Consider the following 19,935-nt stretch of genomic DNA (forward strand, 5'->3'; position numbering starts at 1 on the left):
CAAATCAGCAGCTGTCAAATCGACTTTGTTGGTTATTACAGTAAGCGAAAAGTTTCTCCACTTAATAGAGGATTTTGCCGGGGAAACTAAAGATTTTGCAGGTCTCTGAATGGGGCATCCTAACGGGCTCCCAGAAGAGCAAAGTTCCTAAAAGATTCTTAGTGGGGGGCCTTTCATTCATCTCTCAGATAAGGCAGCTGACCCCAGCTCCGTGCCTGGGACCCTAGAACAGCTATGATTTGGGAAGTTCTGGGATCCTGGTCCCAGGCAGCAAGACAGCAAAGTGCTATAAAGCTCACAGGTCCCTCCAACCCTGAGAGCCGTCCTGCTAGAGCCCCAAAGGGTCGTTCTCCTTTCCCATTAGAGGTGAATAGGGATGCGTGGCAGGTGTGTATGCAGGGGATCTATTAAATGGGGTGCTGGGGACAGAAGAGTGTTCAGAGACAAGCTGCCCGAGGTCACCCGTGCTCAGCTTCCCGGGGCGAAAACTCGGGGCCAGGCGGCGGAAGCAGGGAGCCCAGCCGCAGGCGCCTTCGGCTCCGGGGGTGCGGGAGCTGACCGTCCAGGGGAGCGCGTGCCGGGCGGGGGCTGCCGGGGGGGGGGGGGGGGGGGGGGCGCCCCGCCCCCGCCGCGGGGGACACCGGGTGGCCCCCGGGACGCCGGTACTCGCGCCTGCCCCGAGGGCGGGACGGGACGGGGCTCGGTGGGGACGCGCTTACCTGCAGGTAGGGCCGCCCGTGGGCCACTCCGCCCACGACGATGTCCGCCGAGGCCATGGCCCCGGTGGGCGAGAAGCCGAAGCCCACGTAGCCGGCGGTGCGCACCTCGAGGTGGAAGGCGAGCCCGCCGCCCCGCGGGCCCCAGCTCAGCCAGTACTTGCCCTCGGAGTCGAGGAGGGTGCGGTGCGGGAGGGCTCGGCCCGAGCCCCCCGCCGCCGCCGCCGCCGCCGCGCCGGGGAGCAGCCCCCACAACAGGAGCAGCGGCCAGCGGCACATCCTCGGGCGCCTCCTGCCCGCCGGCACCTGGGTCGCGCAGACTGGCGGAGCGAGGAGGCGGCTCGAGGGGCGGCGGCCGCGCGCGGGAGGCCTGGGCCCGCCCCCTCGGCCCGCCGCGCGCCCGCCCGCCGGGAGGGGCCCCACCCGCTCCCACTCCCCCTCCCCGCCGCGGGCGACCCCCGGCCCGTCGGGCTGGCGGCCCATCCACCTGCCGCCCCGCACCCGGGGCTTGGTCCCCGGGGTCTAGGTTCCATGGGGAGGGAAGAGGGGGGCGTCCTGGATAGAGGAGGCAGAGAAAAGGGGGCTGGGACCCAGGGGAAAGGAGAGGGCAGGCTCGTTCTGGGAGACCGTGGGCGCTGGCTGGGACCGTAGGGCGGGGGGGGGGGGGGGCGGTGGGGGGGTGGAGGAGGAGGGGCGGGGGTGAATCCCTGGGGAAAGGAGAAATTGGTGAGGGAGGGCAAGTTTAATCTGTCAGAGAAGGGGAGGAGTTGAGGGATCAAAAGGGATAATCCTGGGTTTGATGGAGGGAAAATGAGCGAAAGTCCCAGCCAGAGCAACTCTTTTAACATTCCTGTATCCATTGCAGTTGCTTTTCCGAAGCCATTGTACTCAGGGATCCCCCTACCCCACAGAGGAACACCGTTCATCTCTCCCAGGACATTTCTCTCACCCTTTCACCCTGTGGGAGTCCCAAGGTTGGGGAAGTCTTGCTCATGATGGCAGGAGTCGGCTCTCTGATGCTTGCCTTCCGCCTGGGTTTGGTGTAGTTTGGTTTTGATGGGACAACTACTGGCCAACTACTTTGCTATCAGTGGGGTAGGTCAGGGATAAAGTATCACTTAGAAGATACACTATAATTTGAAATCTTCTTTTCCTGCTATTTCAAGTTTTGATCGTAGTCCTGTTCAGCAAAACGTGTTTTCGCCTCTACCTATGACCACATCACTCCTGTCTTCAGAACGCTGATTACTCCATGTGGCAACTGTACATTACCTTCTTTATTTAGTCATTTATTTATATTCTGTCATGTTTCAAAAAAAGAAGTTTTAAGGTGGCTTACAACTACACAATGTAAAATAGAAAATCAAATACTAGAGGATATCAGATGAAAATAGGTATAAGAAGAATACTATAAATATGTCCTATTAACTCTGGATTTGGGGGCTCCTCACAAGCCACCCGTACATCCCGTTCCCCCTCTTCAAGTTTCGTAGTTCAGCCTGATTTTTCTTCCTCCTGTTTTCTCTTTCCATTCCTCTTCCCAGAACTTTTCCAAAGTTACCAGTCCCCATCAAAACTATGTTCTCCCAAGGATTCGGGCATATTTCACCATGTCTGGAAGGAAACCAAGTGGATCGGCTCACCAGAGAGTTCAAGGAGTGGCCTGAGAAGAGCCAATCCCAGGAAGAGAGGAAATACAGGTCTACAGGTTTAGCCAATGACAATAGGGCAGCAACAGAGAAGAGTGCCATTGAAACTGTCAGACAAGGCAAGAAATAAAAAAGCCTGAGATGCCTTAAAAGACCTGAGGCAACAAGAGCATGAACTATCAGGAGCAGTGGGGGTGCACTGCCCAGACATCAGGGACAGCAGGAGAAACCGCAGCAACCTAAGAACTGCAATCTTGGAGCTGAGTTTCTACAAGCATCAGGGACTTGGCTAGTGCTGCTGGCTCCAGCCATGAAGAGAAGAGGAATGTGGAGAGAGGGGAACAAAATGGTGGACAAGGGGCCGAGAGGAATGGGTCTTGGCACCCTGCGAGGCACACTCACCACACTGAGCAGGATTTCATGGAAGTTCAATTATTCCAGAGCCATCAAAGGCCAACTTCCAGCTCTGTGACCCTAGTGTTATTCCTAGCATGGAGGAACCTGGGACACACAGCTATATCTGCTTCCTGAGGTTTGTTTTATAAGTCCCAAATCCCCATCTAGAACCTGACCCCCGTTTCGTGTTCTAGCCTCACCTTCCCTCACTCTCATCTCACTCACTCACCCCAGACCCTCTAGATACATGAAAACTACCTCTAGAATTTTCAAAAGAGAGCCCTGCTGTTTCCCATAACTTTTTCAGATGTGCCTTTTCAGATTGCTCACTCTGCCACATTTGCCTTTTCTCCCCTTTGTTCCTTGAAGTATTTTCTGATCCTTCCTCCCGTGCTCCTGCCAGATGACATTGGCCCCTCCATGGTGGTGTTCATGCAATGTTCCATCCAGGCTTCATGATTGCAGCCCTAACACCTCGGTATCTTTATATGTTTGTTTTCCTCCATTAGCCTCCTTAGATCAGGAACTGCTTCTGGTTCCTGGTTATAAACGCATTGCTTTGAGTGTAGACCATCATGCAACAGGTGCTTAACAAGTATTTGCAGAAAAAGTGAATAGATGCATTTCCAGATCTTCCTGGATCCTCTTTACAAAGTTGGACAGTGGGGAAAAAGCTTGGCCCCTAGATGTGTTGAATGTTCTGCTCTGCATTAGTATTGAAGCAAAAGCAGGAAAAAAAGACCACACGTGGATGCGCAAAAGAGAAAGTCTTAAATGGTGTTTATTATTTCATTAAGTAAAATCATTGAGTGTGAAGTTTATTGTCTTCTGTTTGTCTGTAACTGACATCGTATCTGAAAACCCCGAGTGCTCAAGAAATATTAAAACTAATAAAATCATCTTGAGATTAGCTCAATAAACAGATCATTATTAGCATAGTTCATATGCAGGAGACCCACTCTGCTTTGACTTGAATTACCTCAGTAAATGAATTTTATCTAAGTGCTTCACACGCTGCCTGAGTTCCTTAGATCAGCACTAACTGCCCACTCAGTTGCACAGAGGACTCACTTTCCCAATTTGGAAGTTAATTACTATATAACTTCTTGTCTTCAATTTGTAAAGAAAGCAAGGTGAAAGCACAGGTCTATTACAAATTTGGACTATTTGGCAAAGAGGAGAATGAAATCAGTGGTGAGGGCTTTCAGTGTTATTATTTTTTAAAACTATTGTTTTGGTAAAAATGATACTTGCTCCTTACTTAGAGGGAAAAAAGTCAGGAAATGCAGGAAAGTATGAATAAGAAAATAAACTAAGAAGATCACCTGAAATTCCACCATCCAAAAATAATCCTTGTATGCATTCCGAGAACATCATTCCGGAACTTAGTCCCATTAAAATCTTGGAGGAACAGCCTCTTGGACAAGAATTTGCGAAGAAACAGGTGAATTAATTTTGGAAGACTCCACTTGAAATAAACAGACTCTAAACATGCCAGTTACAATCCCATTTTTTAGGTTTCTTCGCTCCACATGTATCCAAAAAGGAAACAGAACCAACAGCAGTAGAGATTCAGTAAGGTCTTACTCAAGTACAGAACATTCAACCAAATTACTCATTCTTAAAATGAATCATTTTCTCACACTTTTCAATCAGGAATTTTAAATGTAATGTTTATTTTGAATCCTCACCCATTCTGATACACAGCTTGAGATCAGCCAGTATGACTACACCCATGCTGAGCTCCTCACCTTCCTACCCTCTGCTGTGGAAGTTTATTTATATTTCCACATTCATCAACTGCAAGAGGGGGAAGAGGAGACAGGAAAAAAGCCCAAGGGACTCTAACAAACCAATGCAAAGTTGCTAGGGCTGAATGGGAATTGTCTGAAATAGGTTATTTCTTCCTTAAATATGGGAGTATCATAATTTTCCTGTCTACTTGTACCTAAGGTGCAACGATAATACTAAATATTTATAAAGTTCCTGTCTTCTAGGGAACTCAAAGAAAAATATTTATATAAGTGATCTCAGTAGTTCTCCAGCTTCAAATAGGGAAACTGAAGCATTTTCTCGCTCTTATGAGGATAGGCTCAGTTAACAGAGGATGAAAGCTGGTCATTGTGATGTGGGAAACAAAGGCAGAAGGAAATGATAGATAAAGTTAAATTTCTTTATAACCTGAAGCCCATTGACAAATACTTGAGGCAGGCAGAATATAGCATTCCTCCAGGAACTCCCCACTCTCTTAATGTTAATGCTTTGCTAGAGGGAAAAACAACCTCAGTTTCACAATAGCCAGGCCTCCAGGAGCCTATAAGTCTTCTTTAGCATATGGCAATCCTTTTGTAAACCTCCCCTTGCCTTAACCTCTCCCAGCTCCCAAGTGTATCATCAGTCCCTCCTAACAATCCCAGGGCCGCTCTTTCTGCCCACAGGTCCTGTCCCTGTGATTTAATAAACCACCCTGTTTGCACCCAACATTTCTCTTTCTTGGCTGTGGGATCTGAACCCCCACCACTACTCCAAAACCGCATACATTGGTTCAAGTTAATACTATGAGTCAGTACAGAAAAGCCAAAAATAGAAATAGAACTTTGGTTCCTTCCTTCCTTTCTTTCTTTCTTTCTTTCTTTCTTTCTTTCTTTCTTTCCTCCCTTCACTTTCTTTCTTTCTTTCTCGTTCTTTCTTTCCTTTCTTTCCCTCCCTTCCTCCCTCCCTTTCTTTCTTTCTCTCTTTCTTTCTTCCTTCCTTTCTTTTCTTTCTTTCTTTCCTCATTTCTTTCTTTCTTTCCCTCTCTTTCTTTCTTTCTTTTCTTTCTTTTTCTCTTTCTTTCTTTCTTTCTTTTCCTCCCTTCCTCCCTCCCTTTCTTTTTTTCTCTTTCTTTCTTTATTCTTTCCTCTTTCTTTCTTTCTTTCTTTCTTCCCCTCCCTTTCTTTCTCTTTCTTTCTTCCTTTTTTCCCCTTTTACCTCCATATTTTCTCTAGCTCTCACCTCACCTTCAATAAAAAACAGTAATTTTTAAAGCCACCAGGTCATCACCATGACATTTTCTTCCAGAAGAGCTGATATTTTTCACATGGGCAAGACACTATGATCCACTATTAGCCCAATGATACACTCCTCACCTCAATAAGGGGTGAAAGTAATGATGACTATGAAGTGTAGGACAAAGGTGAGGCTATAGGGCATGTACTTCCATTCTCAGGAAAACTAGATGGCCTTAACGGACTTCTTGAGGTTACTTTGAAGTGGAGGGCCAGTTGGCATTGGAAATCACCGTGAGGCTCTGACATAAGAAAACAAAAATCACAGCAAGCCAACCACGTTCTCTGCTGCAAAACCTATACTTTGATATTATCTACAAACTATGCTCTGTAATACGACTGTTTCAACTAAAAAAAAGTCTGTGAAAGAAAAAAAAAATATTCTATTTTATCGCTAATGACCATCTGTTAGTATTTCCCTTTATAGGGAACCATGATGTATTATCAGTAATGCGGTGAAGAAAATGATCTATACTAGTATTTAGCCTATATTATTATAAAGCCATGCTTAAAAAGTTGTTTGTGTACTGATGACAGCACTAGGCCGTGGAATTATGCCCTTCATCAGCGTGATCTGTAGCATAATGAAAATAACCGTGTCCTCACATTTTGGCAAACTGCCCTTCCGTGGGGAGGAAGCCATATTAGCTGGCAGTGATGGTGGGAGGAAAATGAGGAGTGGCAAAATGTGCCGAGTTAATCCTAGGAGTGTCAGTTTTGGAAGGAACCTAGTCAGTACGCTCAGCCTGCAGCTGGGGAAAGTAAGTCCTAGAGAGAAGTGAGTTGTTCAAGGTTACAACTTTTTTAATAGATGCCAGCAGGATGCTGGGTGCCTGGCACAATTAACAACATTTGACTCCTTCCGCATCCTTCTCTTAACAGTTAGTTCTTTTAGATGTCTCGTGTTCAATTCACATTGGTATTGGTTTTACCAAGTTCTAACTTCTGTAAACATGTCTGGAGAAAGAATAGAGAGGAAGAAGACATGTGAATGAGTGCTATTCTCCCCAGGCTTAGGGCTCCCTAGATATTATCCTTCTGGTTATGCAGTGCATTTGGCATGTAAGTAAGCATGCTTATACTTCTGTGGACATCAATTTAACGAAAAGCCTAAGTGCTTAGATGAAATGAGCAACCAGTATCAATTCAAAACTGAATATGAAGTTGGCTCCACACCAAGAATGAGATGATTCAGTACCACTTGATTCCAAAGTTCTGCACGTGGTTTGGGAAAAACTTAAAAAAGTATGTACTATAATGAAAAAAACATAAAGACCAGAAATATAAATATGAAAATGTAATTCTCCAAAAAGTTAATTGAAGTCATTACAATACGTAGGCATGATAAATAATAAAAAAATAGGCATAATAATGAAAATAATAGTAAATAATGAAATAGTAAATAATGAAAAAAATAGGCATAATAATGAAAAAAGGTTTCCTTAAATAAAAAACTGGAATAATTAGCAATTTTTTTTCCATGTAGAAACTGGCAAATATAAGACATAGTCTGGGAATGCATGTTAAATAAGTCTTTGATGCTCTCTAATCAATACTTGGATAATGGGAAAAATGTAGCAGCAGGGCGACAGGGCAGGTCAGAGACCCCAGCAGGGGAGCATCGTGGTGCCAGAGTCCTTGGGCATGATGAGGAGTGGTGGGACTGGACAGGATGCTTCCCGGCCCTTCTGGGCCCACAAGTCTGTCAGAGACAGTGAACAGGCCACAAGAAATGGACCAACACCATCCCAGAAAGCAATAGGAATTGAGAAAGGAAATTAAAAAGGGTAAAGGGCCAAAGCATGGGAACCAGAGAGATGGGCAGCACTGGCAGGTGCCTCTAAGGAGATGACTTTTGAGCTGAGACCTGGATGATGACTGAGAGATGGCTGGGGAAGATCCGCAGGGCAGATTTCCGGAAGGAACGGCAAATGCAAAGGCCCTGTCTCGAGGGGTTGACTGGAGCCAGAGGTTGCAAAAACTGAATTGAGCACAAAGCCCCACAGGGAAATGGAACCCTAATTCCAGCCCAGTTCTTTATGACCCACAGCCCCATGGTCTTCCTACTACATTGCCTCTCAACACGATACTTCTGGTACCTTAAAATTCATCTTTGCGATTCAGTAGAGGTAAAGAGCTCCTTGGAGGAGGCTGCCGTGTGGCCTTATTGACAATAGTGAAAGACTGGAAAGCACCAAAGCCCAACTACAGAAGAACATCTAAGCGAATTATGTCCCACTTCAAAAGGACTCTCTTGCAGTAGTCAAAAGTGTTAATTATAAAGATGGAAACCCAGGGAAAGGCCGATGGTAGTAATGAAGTAAGAAAAAGCCCCGTGCAAAGTAGTCTGCATGCCATGATTACAATTGTGTCAAAATACGGCCTTGTGTAGGGACTTGAGGAAATGTGAAGCTGAGAATACTTGTGCGTTTGGTTGGTGGAGCCTTTTTCGTCATGCTCAAAATTATACTTTACAGTTGGTGTTAATTTGTTACTCCAAGAAGTCTGTGTGTCTAAATCCACCCCACCCCCAGAAGCCTAGTTTAGGCCCCCCCACCTCCATAACTTCCAGTAGAGCATCACACACCTTCTTCATGGAGTTGTCGTAAGGATAACGTGTTACACCTGCTCATAGCAGCCTGTACTTTTTCTTCATGGCGCTGGAGGCAGGATAAGTTACTGACATGGCAGCTTGTGCTTTACGTGTTCTACTTCCAACCACTCATTTAAATATTGTAACTCCTCTTCTTTTTTTTTAAAGTTTATTTTATGTTGCGAGAGAGTGCAGGCGAGGGGCAGAGAGAGAGAGAGGGAGAGAGAGAATCTCAAGCAGGCTCTGGTTGTCAGCGCAGAGCCTGATGTAGGGCTCGAATTCAAGAACTGTGAGATCAGGACCCGGGCTGAACTCAAGAGTCAGGATGGAGCCACCCAGGCACCCCTGTAATCCCTTTTCACAGAGATTTTAGCCTGTTCCTCAAAGACCAAGAATCAAAAGCCCCAGGTCTTCTTCACTCTTCTCCGATTTTGAAAAACTAAACTCATTGAAATGACTGTAGTGGGGGTGAGGGGAGGAGGAAGAGGACTTGGGAGAAGCCAGGAGCAGTACTCCATATACCGTTCTTACAGCATCCCTACGACAGGCAGGGACCCTGTGCCTGCCCTCAGAAGGACTCCAACTCAAAGGATATGAAAATCCCTGGGGCTCCTGGGTGGCTCAGTGGGTGAAGCATCTGACTTCAGCTCAGGTCATGATCTCCCAGTCAGTGAGTTCAAGCCCCACATCAGGCTCTGCGCTGACGGCTCAGAGCCTGGAGCCTGTTTCAGATTCTGTGTCTCTCTCTCTCTCTGCCCCTCCCCCACTCATGCTCTGTCTCTGTCTCTCAAAAATGAATAAACATGAAAAAAAATCCCTTTGATTAAAAATCCCTTTGATTAGAGGTACCTGGGTGATTCAGTCAATTAAGTGTCTGTTGGTTTTGGCTCAGGTCATGATTTCACAGTTCATGAAATCGAGCCCAGTGTCAAGGTCTGTGCTGACAGAGCAGAGCCTGCTTGGGATTCTCTCTCTCCCCCTCTCTCTAACTCTCCCCTGCTCTCTCTCTCTCTCAAAATGAGTAAATAAATAAACTTTAAAAAAAATGATTAAAAATCATTACAGCAATATAACCAACACAAAGAATTTATTATGAGCCAGATAACTTTCATGGGAAAAATATATATATATACACATATGTATGTAAAAAAGAAGGAGGAGGAGGAGGAGGAGGAGAAACATGTGTGTTCACCTCCTATGCTGCAAGATTTTATTTCCGCTCATTTGTAAATGGAAGCTTAGTCTTAATCCTTTGGAAATGTCTTCATTTAAAGGTTCATATTAGGGGCACCTGGGTGGCTCAGTCAGGTAAATGCCAGACTCTTGATTTCATTTCAGGTCATGATCTCGCAGTTTGTGAGTTCAAGGCCCAGATTAGTCTATTAGGCTCTGCAGTGACAGTGCAGAGCCTCTTTGGGATTCTCTCTCTCCCTCTCTCTCTCTCTCTCAAAATAGATAAATTTTATTTAAGAAAAGATACATATGTTAAAGAAATGAAAGATTAAACAATTTTGCCTTACAGGGGCACCTGGGTGGCTCAGCTGGTTAAGCATCTGACTTCCAGCTCAGGTCATGAACTCATGGTTAGTGGGTTTGAGCCCTATGTCGAGCTCTATGCTGACAGCTCAAAGCCTGGAACCTGCTTTGGATTCTGTGTCTCCTTCTCTCTCCCTCTGCCCCTCCCCCACTCACTCTCTGTCACAAATGAATAAACATTAAATTTTTTTTTAAATATTCTAAAAATAATTTAGCCTTACATAAATGCAGCTTGGTCTTCGAAAATCATCTTTTCCCTTACTTAGATAACTTTTAAAAGGCTATGCATTTATTTATATATTTGGTTTTGCTGATATCTACTTTTTTTTCCAAATTTGTATTTTAAATTCTAGTTAGTTAACATATAGTGCAATATTGGTTTCAGGAGTAGAATTCAGTGATTCATCACTTACATACCACACCCAGTGCTCATCCCAGCAAGTGCCCTCCTTAATAGCCATCACCCATTTTAAACTAAACAATCAGATTGACTGTCACTGCTATAATTGGCCAGATAATTACTGTCACTTCACTTACAGCAGAGTTTACCAAAACAGAGTCTATTAAAACCCCAGGCCATTAAAAAATTAGCCATAGGAGTAAAACTACCAATAATAATGAGAATGCAAGAGTATGACCAGAAGGGTAATTTCTAGAGAGCCCTAGGCTTGGGGAGAACAGCACTGTATTCACAATGCCTTCTTCCTCTCTACTTTTTCTCCTTCCACCATGTGTGTGAAAATTAATAAAACAAATTTCAACAATGAGCTTGAGACATTTAAAGAATAAAGAATAATAATTAAGGGGAGGTTATGGACAAAGCCAGGTATTATAATCAGTGGGAGTAAAACCACAATAGTGGTAATAATCATAGCAATAATAACAATAAATTTATTGAGTGCTGCAAGTATGTTACATGAACCATCTCATTTCAGCTTCAGAGTAATTATATGAGGTCAGTGGTGTTGTCTATTTGGAGGAAATTGAGAAAGAAAATTGCTTTTTGATGTGTGTAAGAGCAAAGACAACAAACAAGATCTTCTCTCAATTGTGAAGGAAGAAACCCCTTATAATATTAAATGTTTATTAATACCATACACTGCTATGGATCTTAGAAAATTCTTTATATCTCTTATCAAACCACTCTATTGGTAGTATTTTTAATGAAAAAAAGTAAAATAAACAAACAAACAAAAACCCCAGAAAACCAATTTGCTACAGATGTTTGAAGCTTTTCTTGACACAAATCTCTAAAATTTTGTGTGGTTACTGTGTCCCCAGAGGAATGGTTATATACTGAAATTGGTCCTATGGCGATGGAACATATAAAAATTTAATGGTGAGGGACGTATGCGAAGAGGTGAAGTGAGTTGAAGTGAAATTGAAGGAAGTGAGTCATCTTTTTGTTTTTTATTTCTCTGTTATTTTCTTTCTACACTCCTCCCCGCCCCCCACCCCCCAACACACACACCTTAAGATAATTCAGTTATTTTTGCTAGGGGGAATGGTAATTATAAATTCATTTTTCTCCTGTCTTCAGATGTTAGGAAAAGGAGTAGATGTATTGAAAACTCAAACTTCATGCAACGTAAAATGAGAGAGAAGATAAAATGTTCTCGCAAGGAACAACATAGAAAAAAAATAAATAATCAAGCTCTCTCAAGTATGTAATCAGGGCTTGGAATTCACAGCAGCAAAAAGTTATGGAGAAAATTGCCCCGGTCACATTTTTTTTTTTTTTTTTTCAAATTGTAGGCTTATTTTGTGACTCCTAGTGACATTAGAGAGTGAAGGAATTTAGATAATTCTGACAGTGACTAAAAGCATTAACCAGTTAATGGGTATTAAATATTTTGAAAGCCTAATTTTAAAAAGAAAGCTTGTTTTTTGAAAAAACTGACAACATTTTATTATTGCTACTTTTATTGCAGGTCTGTAAAGTCAGAAAAAAAATATTCAGGAGACTAAAAAACTGCCACAATTTTGTACATAAACCAGAGAAATCAAAATATTGTTTCTGTATCTCTAAATTTTTTTTTAACGTTTATTTATTTTTGAGACAGAGACAGAGCATGAACGGGGGAGGGGCAGAGAGAGAGGGAGACACAGAATCGGAAGCAGGCTCCAGGCTCTGAGCCATCAGCCCAGAGCCCGACGAGGGGCTCCAACTCACGGACCGCGAGACCGTGACCTGAGCTAAAGTCGGACGCTTTACCGACTGAGCCACCCAGGCGCCCCTGTTTCTGTATCTCTAAAACTGCTGAAAAGCATTTTTCACAATCATAACCAATGTTTTGATTTGAAACTATTTCAAAAATATCTACCCTTGTAAGGTAGGCTCATTCATGTAAAAAATATTTAGAAAGTCTAAGTATTCCAGGAAAGGGAATTGACCTGACCTATCGGATCACTTTGACCTGCCTTCCGCAAATAGGAAGTCACATAATCAGTCAAAACAGACCATCCTCTGCTCCATTCTTCCACCCTCTTTAAAAGTGATACCTTGGGGGAGAGGTAGGGAAAAAAATAAAAATAAATAAAATAAAATAAAAGTGTTACCTTAATTCTGTCTTTCAGAAATTCCTGGATCAATACATCTCCCAAGGAAATAATAAGTAATACTGAGAAACGAATATTAATTTTAATTCTCTAATTCACTGTGAACAAGAACAAACACCATGCAATAAAATGTATGTTATTTGAGAGTACCGAAGTTAGGCAAACTGATAAGTCATATGGCAGTAATCTCCTAAAGCATGTTTATTGCCAATTCTGAATTACCTAAGGAAGCAAGTGACCCCTTTAATATGAAGAAGTTACCTGAAAAGTGTTTGTCTAAGGTGGTGTGAATTCTAAATGTTTTTTTTGGTAACCAAAAGTGGAAGAAGAAGAACACCTGGGTGGCTCAACTGGCTAAGTGTCGGACTCTTGGTTTGGGATAAGGTCATGATTTCACGGTTTCAATAGTGGAAGCCCCTGTTGGGGTCTTTGCTGATAGTGCGGAGCCTGCTTGGGATTCTCTGTCTCCCTCTCTGCACCTACCCCACTCACACTTTGTCTCTTTCAAAAAAAATAAAAAGTCTTAAAAAAAAAAAGAGTGGAATAAGAGAGAAGTAGAAAAAGCAGCAGATGGAATCCCACTGAATGAGTCAGAGGAGTGGGAGACGTAAGGGTCAGGGTGATAGGGAAATGCCAAAGTCCTGTCAACATCAAGCACATGGCCTCTGCCTGCATTGTCTCCACCTCCCTCAATAGCCCATTTCAAGATAACTCTCCATCGGTTATGGCCACTGCCCGGATTTGGCTAGTTTGTGATTTTTCACAATAAAAATAGAAAGCTTTCTTTCTAAACCCAGAGAGTAGAACCTTGGGATGTTCCAAAAGAAAGCAGAAACTTAACTAGATTATCCAAGGCTACTCTGCCCCAGCCAACTATGATATTGATGAGGAGGAAACCAAGTTGGTGCAAAGAAACGAGACTAGGAGTAGAGCTTATCTAAAGGAAAGTTAAAGATCAAAATAAAATGCGAAAGTATTTGTTAGATATGAAGTGAGATTTATGAGCAATCTCCTCTGTAGTTTGGTTAGTGGAATGATCTCTATGTATAGGACAAATTTTAGGCTGGGGAGCACCAGAACTTCAAAATCAGAAAGTCTAAGAAAGAACAGTTTAAAAATGAAGAAATACACCTCAAATATTTAATAGAAAGAAATGTTCACAGTATGCATTCTATAATGGAGAAGGTAGTTTATTTAACTTTTTGTGAATAGCTACCAGGATTTAGAAGCTTCTTACCAATGTTTAAAAATTATTAGAGCAGGGGCACCTGGGTGGCTCAGTCAGTTAAGCATCTGACTTTGGCCTAGGTCATGATCTCACGGGTTATGAGTTCAAGCCCCACCTTGGGCTCTGTGTTGACAGCTCAGAGCCTGGAGCCTGCTTCGGCTTCTGTGTCTCCTTCTCTCTCTGCCCCTCCCCTACTTGTGCTCTGTCTTTCTCTATCAAAAATGAATAAATTAAAAAAATTTTTTTTAATTATTAGATCAGCTGATTTTTCTGAGAACTTCTAAATAAGTGAACATAAAAAGAAAACTCACACGTACTAGAAAACAAAACTTTATTTTTTATTTCTTTATTTTATTTATTTATATTTTTTTTAGAGACAGAGACAAAGGGAGAGAGTGTGAGGGGAGGAGAGGGGCAGAGGAAGAGAGAGAGAATCCCAAGAAGGCTCCTCACTCAGCACAGAGCTTGATGTGGAGTATGATCCCCCAACCCTGGGATCATGACCTGAGCCAAATCAAGAGTTGGACACTCAACTGACTGAGCCACTCAGGTGCCCTAGAAGCAAAACCTTTCTAAGAAACCATCATGTTTACACAACCTTATCAGAGGACACTTCCTTAATTCGTTGGGATTAATCCCTTGAAATACTTTTTGTTTGAAATTTGTGATTTTTTTAGTTAGATTGCATCCAGGATGTTATTTTACTTACTTATTCACAAATACTTTTGAGACCCTGTGTGCCTACATATCTAGACCCTGGTGATATCTCGCTGAACAAAACTAATAAAAACAAAAAAACAAAAAACAAAAAAAAACCCTGTCCCCTCATGGAGCTTGCATTCTAGTGATTTAAGTAACTCAGGAAGCATCAGAAGAATCAAATTCTACGTAGTCAAAAATGGGACAGGCTCCCCCCCTTTTTTTGATAGCTATAGAACACATTTTTCTTTAATATAAAACCATTTTTCAAATACTATCACTTTCTTATTTTGAGCTCTATCAAAAGAAAGAACTAAATAAGGGCCTCTGTTTTCCTACGTAAATAAAGTGTTGAAATGTTTTGCTCCATGTGGTAAGAATTATCGGAACATGAAGAGTAACTAAAACAAAGCAAAAATTTGGGGGAAGAGTATTTATATAAGAGAGAACTGCATCAAGATACTTTTAGTGGTGCCAAGACACAAAGTTTAAACCACCATAAAGAAATAATGCGTCTAAGGTCTGAAGAAATGGAGATGTGTTGTCCTGAGCAGGAGTAGAGTATAATGTTCACAGAGGTCTAAAACCCTAATGAATTTTGTTATGTGACACCTCAAAGCATAGCTGTCTAAATTATCAAGTTCATTTATTAGGAAGCAAATTCAGTCAACCAAACAAATGTTTGGGTATGAAATTTTGAATTATTAGCTTTGTTCCATAAATATTGTCATCTCTTCCTGTCTTATATTTACTCAAATCTCTTCACACACAATTATTCTTTGGGTCCCGGGTCCCAGCGTTCCAGCTTCCCTTCCGGACTCTTATTTCCTCTGCATCCTGACATCCTGTTCCAGACCGCCTGCCTCCTACACACACACACACACACACACACACACACACACACACAGTTAAAGGGCATCTCTAATTTCATAATGCATTTGATAACCACATATTTAAGAATATGTATATGTTATGAATAGCTCTATGTGCCTAGAAAATACACACACACAGAGAACATCTTTCTAATGTCTATTTAACACACTTTTGCAAAAGTTAAAACTCTGTTATCTATACTACATTTGAAAACAGAATATAATTTTTAGGAACACAGTAGAAACTGAAACCTTTCTTCGAATATACATTTTTTTCCCTTAGCCAGTGGAGAAACTTCTGAACATCCTGAAAAATATTCCCCCACAATCTTAGTCTACTCAGCAAATTAATATGTTTGGTTTAAAGCAGATGCAGGAGACACCTGGGTGGCTTAGTCGGTTAAGCATTCAACTTCAGCTCAGGTTATGATCTCACGGTTCAGTTCACGAGTGAGTTTTTGCCCCTCATTGGACTTTGAGCTGACAGTGCAGAGCCTGCATCAGATTCTCTGTCTCCCTCTCTCTCTCTCTGCCTCTCCCAGCTCACACTCTTTCTCTCTCAAAAATACATAAATAAGCATTAAAAAAATAGATAAAGCAGATTCAGATTTTCATGTATTATTTCACTGCTTACAAGTACAGGTACCGTTTGCTTTGCAGCATATATAAGATTATATTGGAAGCATTTGTAAATGGTACAGACTTTAAATGTGTGGAATCAAACTGAATAAACCCAACTTGTGATGACAGTGACTGATCACTGTTATTTATGATTTTCTTTCTCACTCAGTCCTTCCTCTTTCTCTTGTCTCCTTCCTTCCTTCCTTCCTTCCTTCTCTCTCTCTCCTTGCCGTTCTTCCTTCTCTTTCTATAAGCAGATTGTACCTATGGGTAACAAGGTATGGGTTTAATTTTTTAGAAAATGAAGAGCATGGATTTGGGGGTAGACTACCTGGAATTAAAATTCAGCCCTGCCGCTTGCCAGCTGTGCAAGCTTGAGGAAGTTTGTTAACTTCTCTGTATCTCATTTCTAAAAAATATTCATTTTTGAGAGAGAGTACGTGTGAGCAGGGGAGAGGCAGAGAGAGAGAGCGGGACAGAGGATCTGAAGCAGGTGCTGCGCTGACAACAGAGAGCTCCATGCAGGGCTCAATATCGGGAACCATGAGATCATGACCTGACTCGAAGTCAGACACTTAACCGACTGAGCCACCCAGGCACCCCTCTGTGTCTCACCTTGTATCACTTATAACATGTGGGTAAAATTAATCATTATCTTATAGGATTGGGCTCATACTTACAAAGCCCTTAAAGATTGGCACTAGGAAGTATGATAAGTACATGTTAAATAAAACAAGTTCACAGGCCTAAAGACAAAACTATTCTTCCCTCCTAGAAATAATTTCTCAAGAACAAAACCATGGAATGTTAGTCAAGCCACCCAGTATTTTTGTTTCTGTCGTCCAATTCACCTGTTCTTGCATGGCAAATATACTTTCTCAAGAAATTGAAACTGATTCCTTTTTGCCTATTTAATTCACACTGGTAAACAAGAACTCCAGAAGTTATCTACTGTTTCCATTCCATTGGTTGTTAATGAAAGGGAGGATTCCTTCTGAATTAGATGTCAGTGGAGAAGTAGCAGGGAAAAGGAGAAAAGTACAGCAGGAGTGACTGAAAGTAAAATACAGGAGAGCTGAAAAAAAACGTTGAAAAACCCTGTAATTAAAAGCATGCAAAGGGTGCTGTTGACCTCGGCTGACTCCAATAACACGGTTACAAGAGAAGTGGTCTACTCCAGCATGTCGTTAACCGTAAATACAGAGGTGAAGAGTTCCAGAAAAAAAGAACATCAAAGGGAAAGACCAAGGAGACGAAGGGGCCCCACCCAACCTCCCTGGATGAGCTGGGTTTAACATAATTTTCCAGCAGACTAACCAAACCAGCAGCTTTGACCCTAAGTGTGAATTTTCACCAACTCTGGCAGACAAGCCTCCAAGCGGAGTTACGGCAGTTGCCTGGGATCAGGCGCACCCTGAAATTAGAGATAGACCTTACATTCCCTTGTCTCTTGAGTGACGACTGCTTGAGACCCTTGAGTAGGACTTGTATGAATAAAGCCCCTCTCAGACTTGCAGACCCCCCCAAGGCTTTTGACATCACTTGCAAAACACTCACTTTCCTATGAGCTGCATCGCATCGCCCTCTGACCTAATAGAAAGATCTAGTTCCTGAGAGAGTTCTGAAATAGATATTCATTTATAAGAAAGTTAAAATACAAGTCTATGGACCTAGGAAATCATTTTGAACTAATCATTAATTCTGCAAATGTAAAATGCAAATATTGGGGGTTATATTTTTATTGCTTCTTAATTCCTAACTTACTAAATCACTATTCATTCAATGCCTATTCTCAAAAAAAAAAAAAAAGGAGTAAAATGCGTAGCAAGAAAAAAGTCAAAAAGTATTTTTATTTATTATCTATATATTTGCCAAGAAAAGGAGATCAGGAGAAACGTAATTTCTCTGTGTGGCAGAGATTGGTGGCTCCATATGGTATGCTGACAATACAGTGTCACTCTTAGGATATATAAATGCCCTTACCTGTAACCCACCACCAGTCTTGCCCTGAACGTCTCCATTTCTAAGCATGAAATCTTTCCAATTAATTAATTTAAATTATGAAAGCTTTCTGGCACACAAAATGACAAAGAATAATAGAAAACACTTTCAGATGAATATGGGCAACTGAACACTTGATTTGCCTGGACTCCCTCCTTCCTGAAACTCACTAACACAAATTTTCAAAGCCCTAAACCCCCAAAGGAAAAGAGAATGCAAAGGGGGAAAAGAGCAGGAAACTCTTGGAAGCCATAAAGCATCTAAATCGTTGGAAACGACTTAGCAGATCTGAGAAAACTAAAACCCAACCTGGCAATAGAGAAAGTCCAGGAAAAAGGTGACTTGAACCCCAGAATCTCCAAATGGCCTAGCCCTACAGATTTCAGTTACTCCTGCAAGTGTAGCTGACTGGTGGGGAGAACAGTGAAACTATGAAGGGTGTTTGCAAATTCTGGAAGCTGGAGGCAACCACATCCCCTCTCTTCCACTCAGCCAGGCCTAAGGACCCTCTTTTGCTCCAGCCCCATACTGAAGGTTTACTCTGCAGAAAGGGTAGCAGAGCAACTCTAAATGGGGAAGGGGGTGAGGGGACCAGGCGGTGCTGAGGGCAGGAGTCCTGGAAGGAAAGAGGATGAATAAGTGAAGTGCGGAATGTCAGATGACAGTCCTCTTTCCACTAGCTTCTAGAATGCTGAGAACTGACTTAAACCCTCCAGACAGAAGGTTATTCACTGGAGAATGTACTCAACCTAAAGATATTCATGTTGAGGACTCCCCAGTAAAACTGCCCAGTCAGATCACCCCACCAGGAAGAACATGGTGTACAAATCCAGCTAGGTTCTAGAACTTTAACTTGAACTCCAGGGCTTTTGGTATGAGTGAGCTGCAAAGGATCACAGGGTATTTGAGGAAATTCTCTACTATTCTAAAATGAAAGAGACCAAAGGAGGGAAAAAAAAGAAAACAAAACAAATCATCAAAACAATGCAACTTGAGGAAACTGAAACTATTCCTAATAAAACAAAATACAACAAAAATCTATCATTAATGTCCTCAGAGAGCTAAGAAATAATATAGCATCTGTGAGATAATAGCAGGATGCCATTAAGAAGGAACAATCAGCTAATAAAAGGAGTCTGGGAGATTAAAAATAAAATACCATAAAAGAAAAGCTCAAAAGAAGACTTGGAAGATAATATTGAAAAAAAACAAAAAACAAAAAACCTAGAAAAAAAATAAAACAAAAAAAAGGAGAGAAAGATGAAAACAAGATGCTAAATAACTATTTTTAAGAACACCAAATCAGCAAAGAAGTTTCTATATGAATAATAGAAGTTCCAGAAATAGAAAGCAGAACAATTTGATTGGAGAGGAGAATTACCAAGAAAATTTTCCAGAGGGCACTTGGCTGGCTCAGTAGGTGGAACATGGAACTCTTGATCTTGAGGTTGTGAGTTCAAGCACCATGTTGGGTACAGAGATAACCTTAAAATAAAATCTTAAAAAAAAAAAAAAAGAAAGAAAGAAAGAAAAGAAAATATCTGAGAACTGTAGACTTGGGGCCACTGGGCTAAGAACTACACCAAACATCATCATTATGAAGTCACTAAACATGGGGTGAAAACAATCTAAAAATTGCCAGAGAGGGGAGCCTGGGTGGCTCAGTCAATTAAAGCATCAAACTCTAGCTCAGGTCATGATCTCATGGTTTCTGAGTTCAAGCCCTACATTGGGCTCTGTGCTGTGACAGCACAGAGCCTGCTTGGGATCCTCTGCCCCTCCATCTCTCCCTGCCCCTGCCCTGCTCATGTTCTCTTCTCTCAAAAATAAATAGGCATTAAAAAAAAAAAAAAAAAGGAAAAGGAAATTGCCAGAGAAAAGGGAAGCATTGCATAAAAGGGTGAGAGTCAGATTGGTTCAAACTGCCCAATGGCTGACTGGAAGCCTGAACTCATTAGAGCAAAGCCATCAAATGTCTTATGGAAGATTATTTCCCACCTAAATTAGACCCAACAAAT

At 42.1% G+C, this 19,935-nt stretch overlaps 1 protein-coding gene across 1 annotated transcript in view; it reads right to left on the bottom strand.

Annotated features, from left to right (window-relative positions):
• MOXD1 (monooxygenase DBH like 1) overlaps positions 1-1,168 on the bottom strand; it is a 91,835-nt gene extending 90,667 nt beyond the window's left edge. The window contains exon 1 of the mRNA XM_049654385.1: positions 720-1,168. Coding sequence (XP_049510342.1) covers positions 720-995 — 276 coding nt within the window. The 5' untranslated portion in view covers positions 996-1,168. The remainder of the gene's footprint in view (positions 1-719) is intronic.
• Positions 1,169-19,935: the final 18,767 nt, after the last annotated feature.

The sequence above is a fragment of the Panthera uncia genome, assembly GCF_023721935.1.
Source record: "Panthera uncia isolate 11264 chromosome B2 unlocalized genomic scaffold, Puncia_PCG_1.0 HiC_scaffold_24, whole genome shotgun sequence".
Taxonomy (NCBI): Eukaryota; Metazoa; Chordata; class Mammalia; order Carnivora; family Felidae; genus Panthera; species Panthera uncia.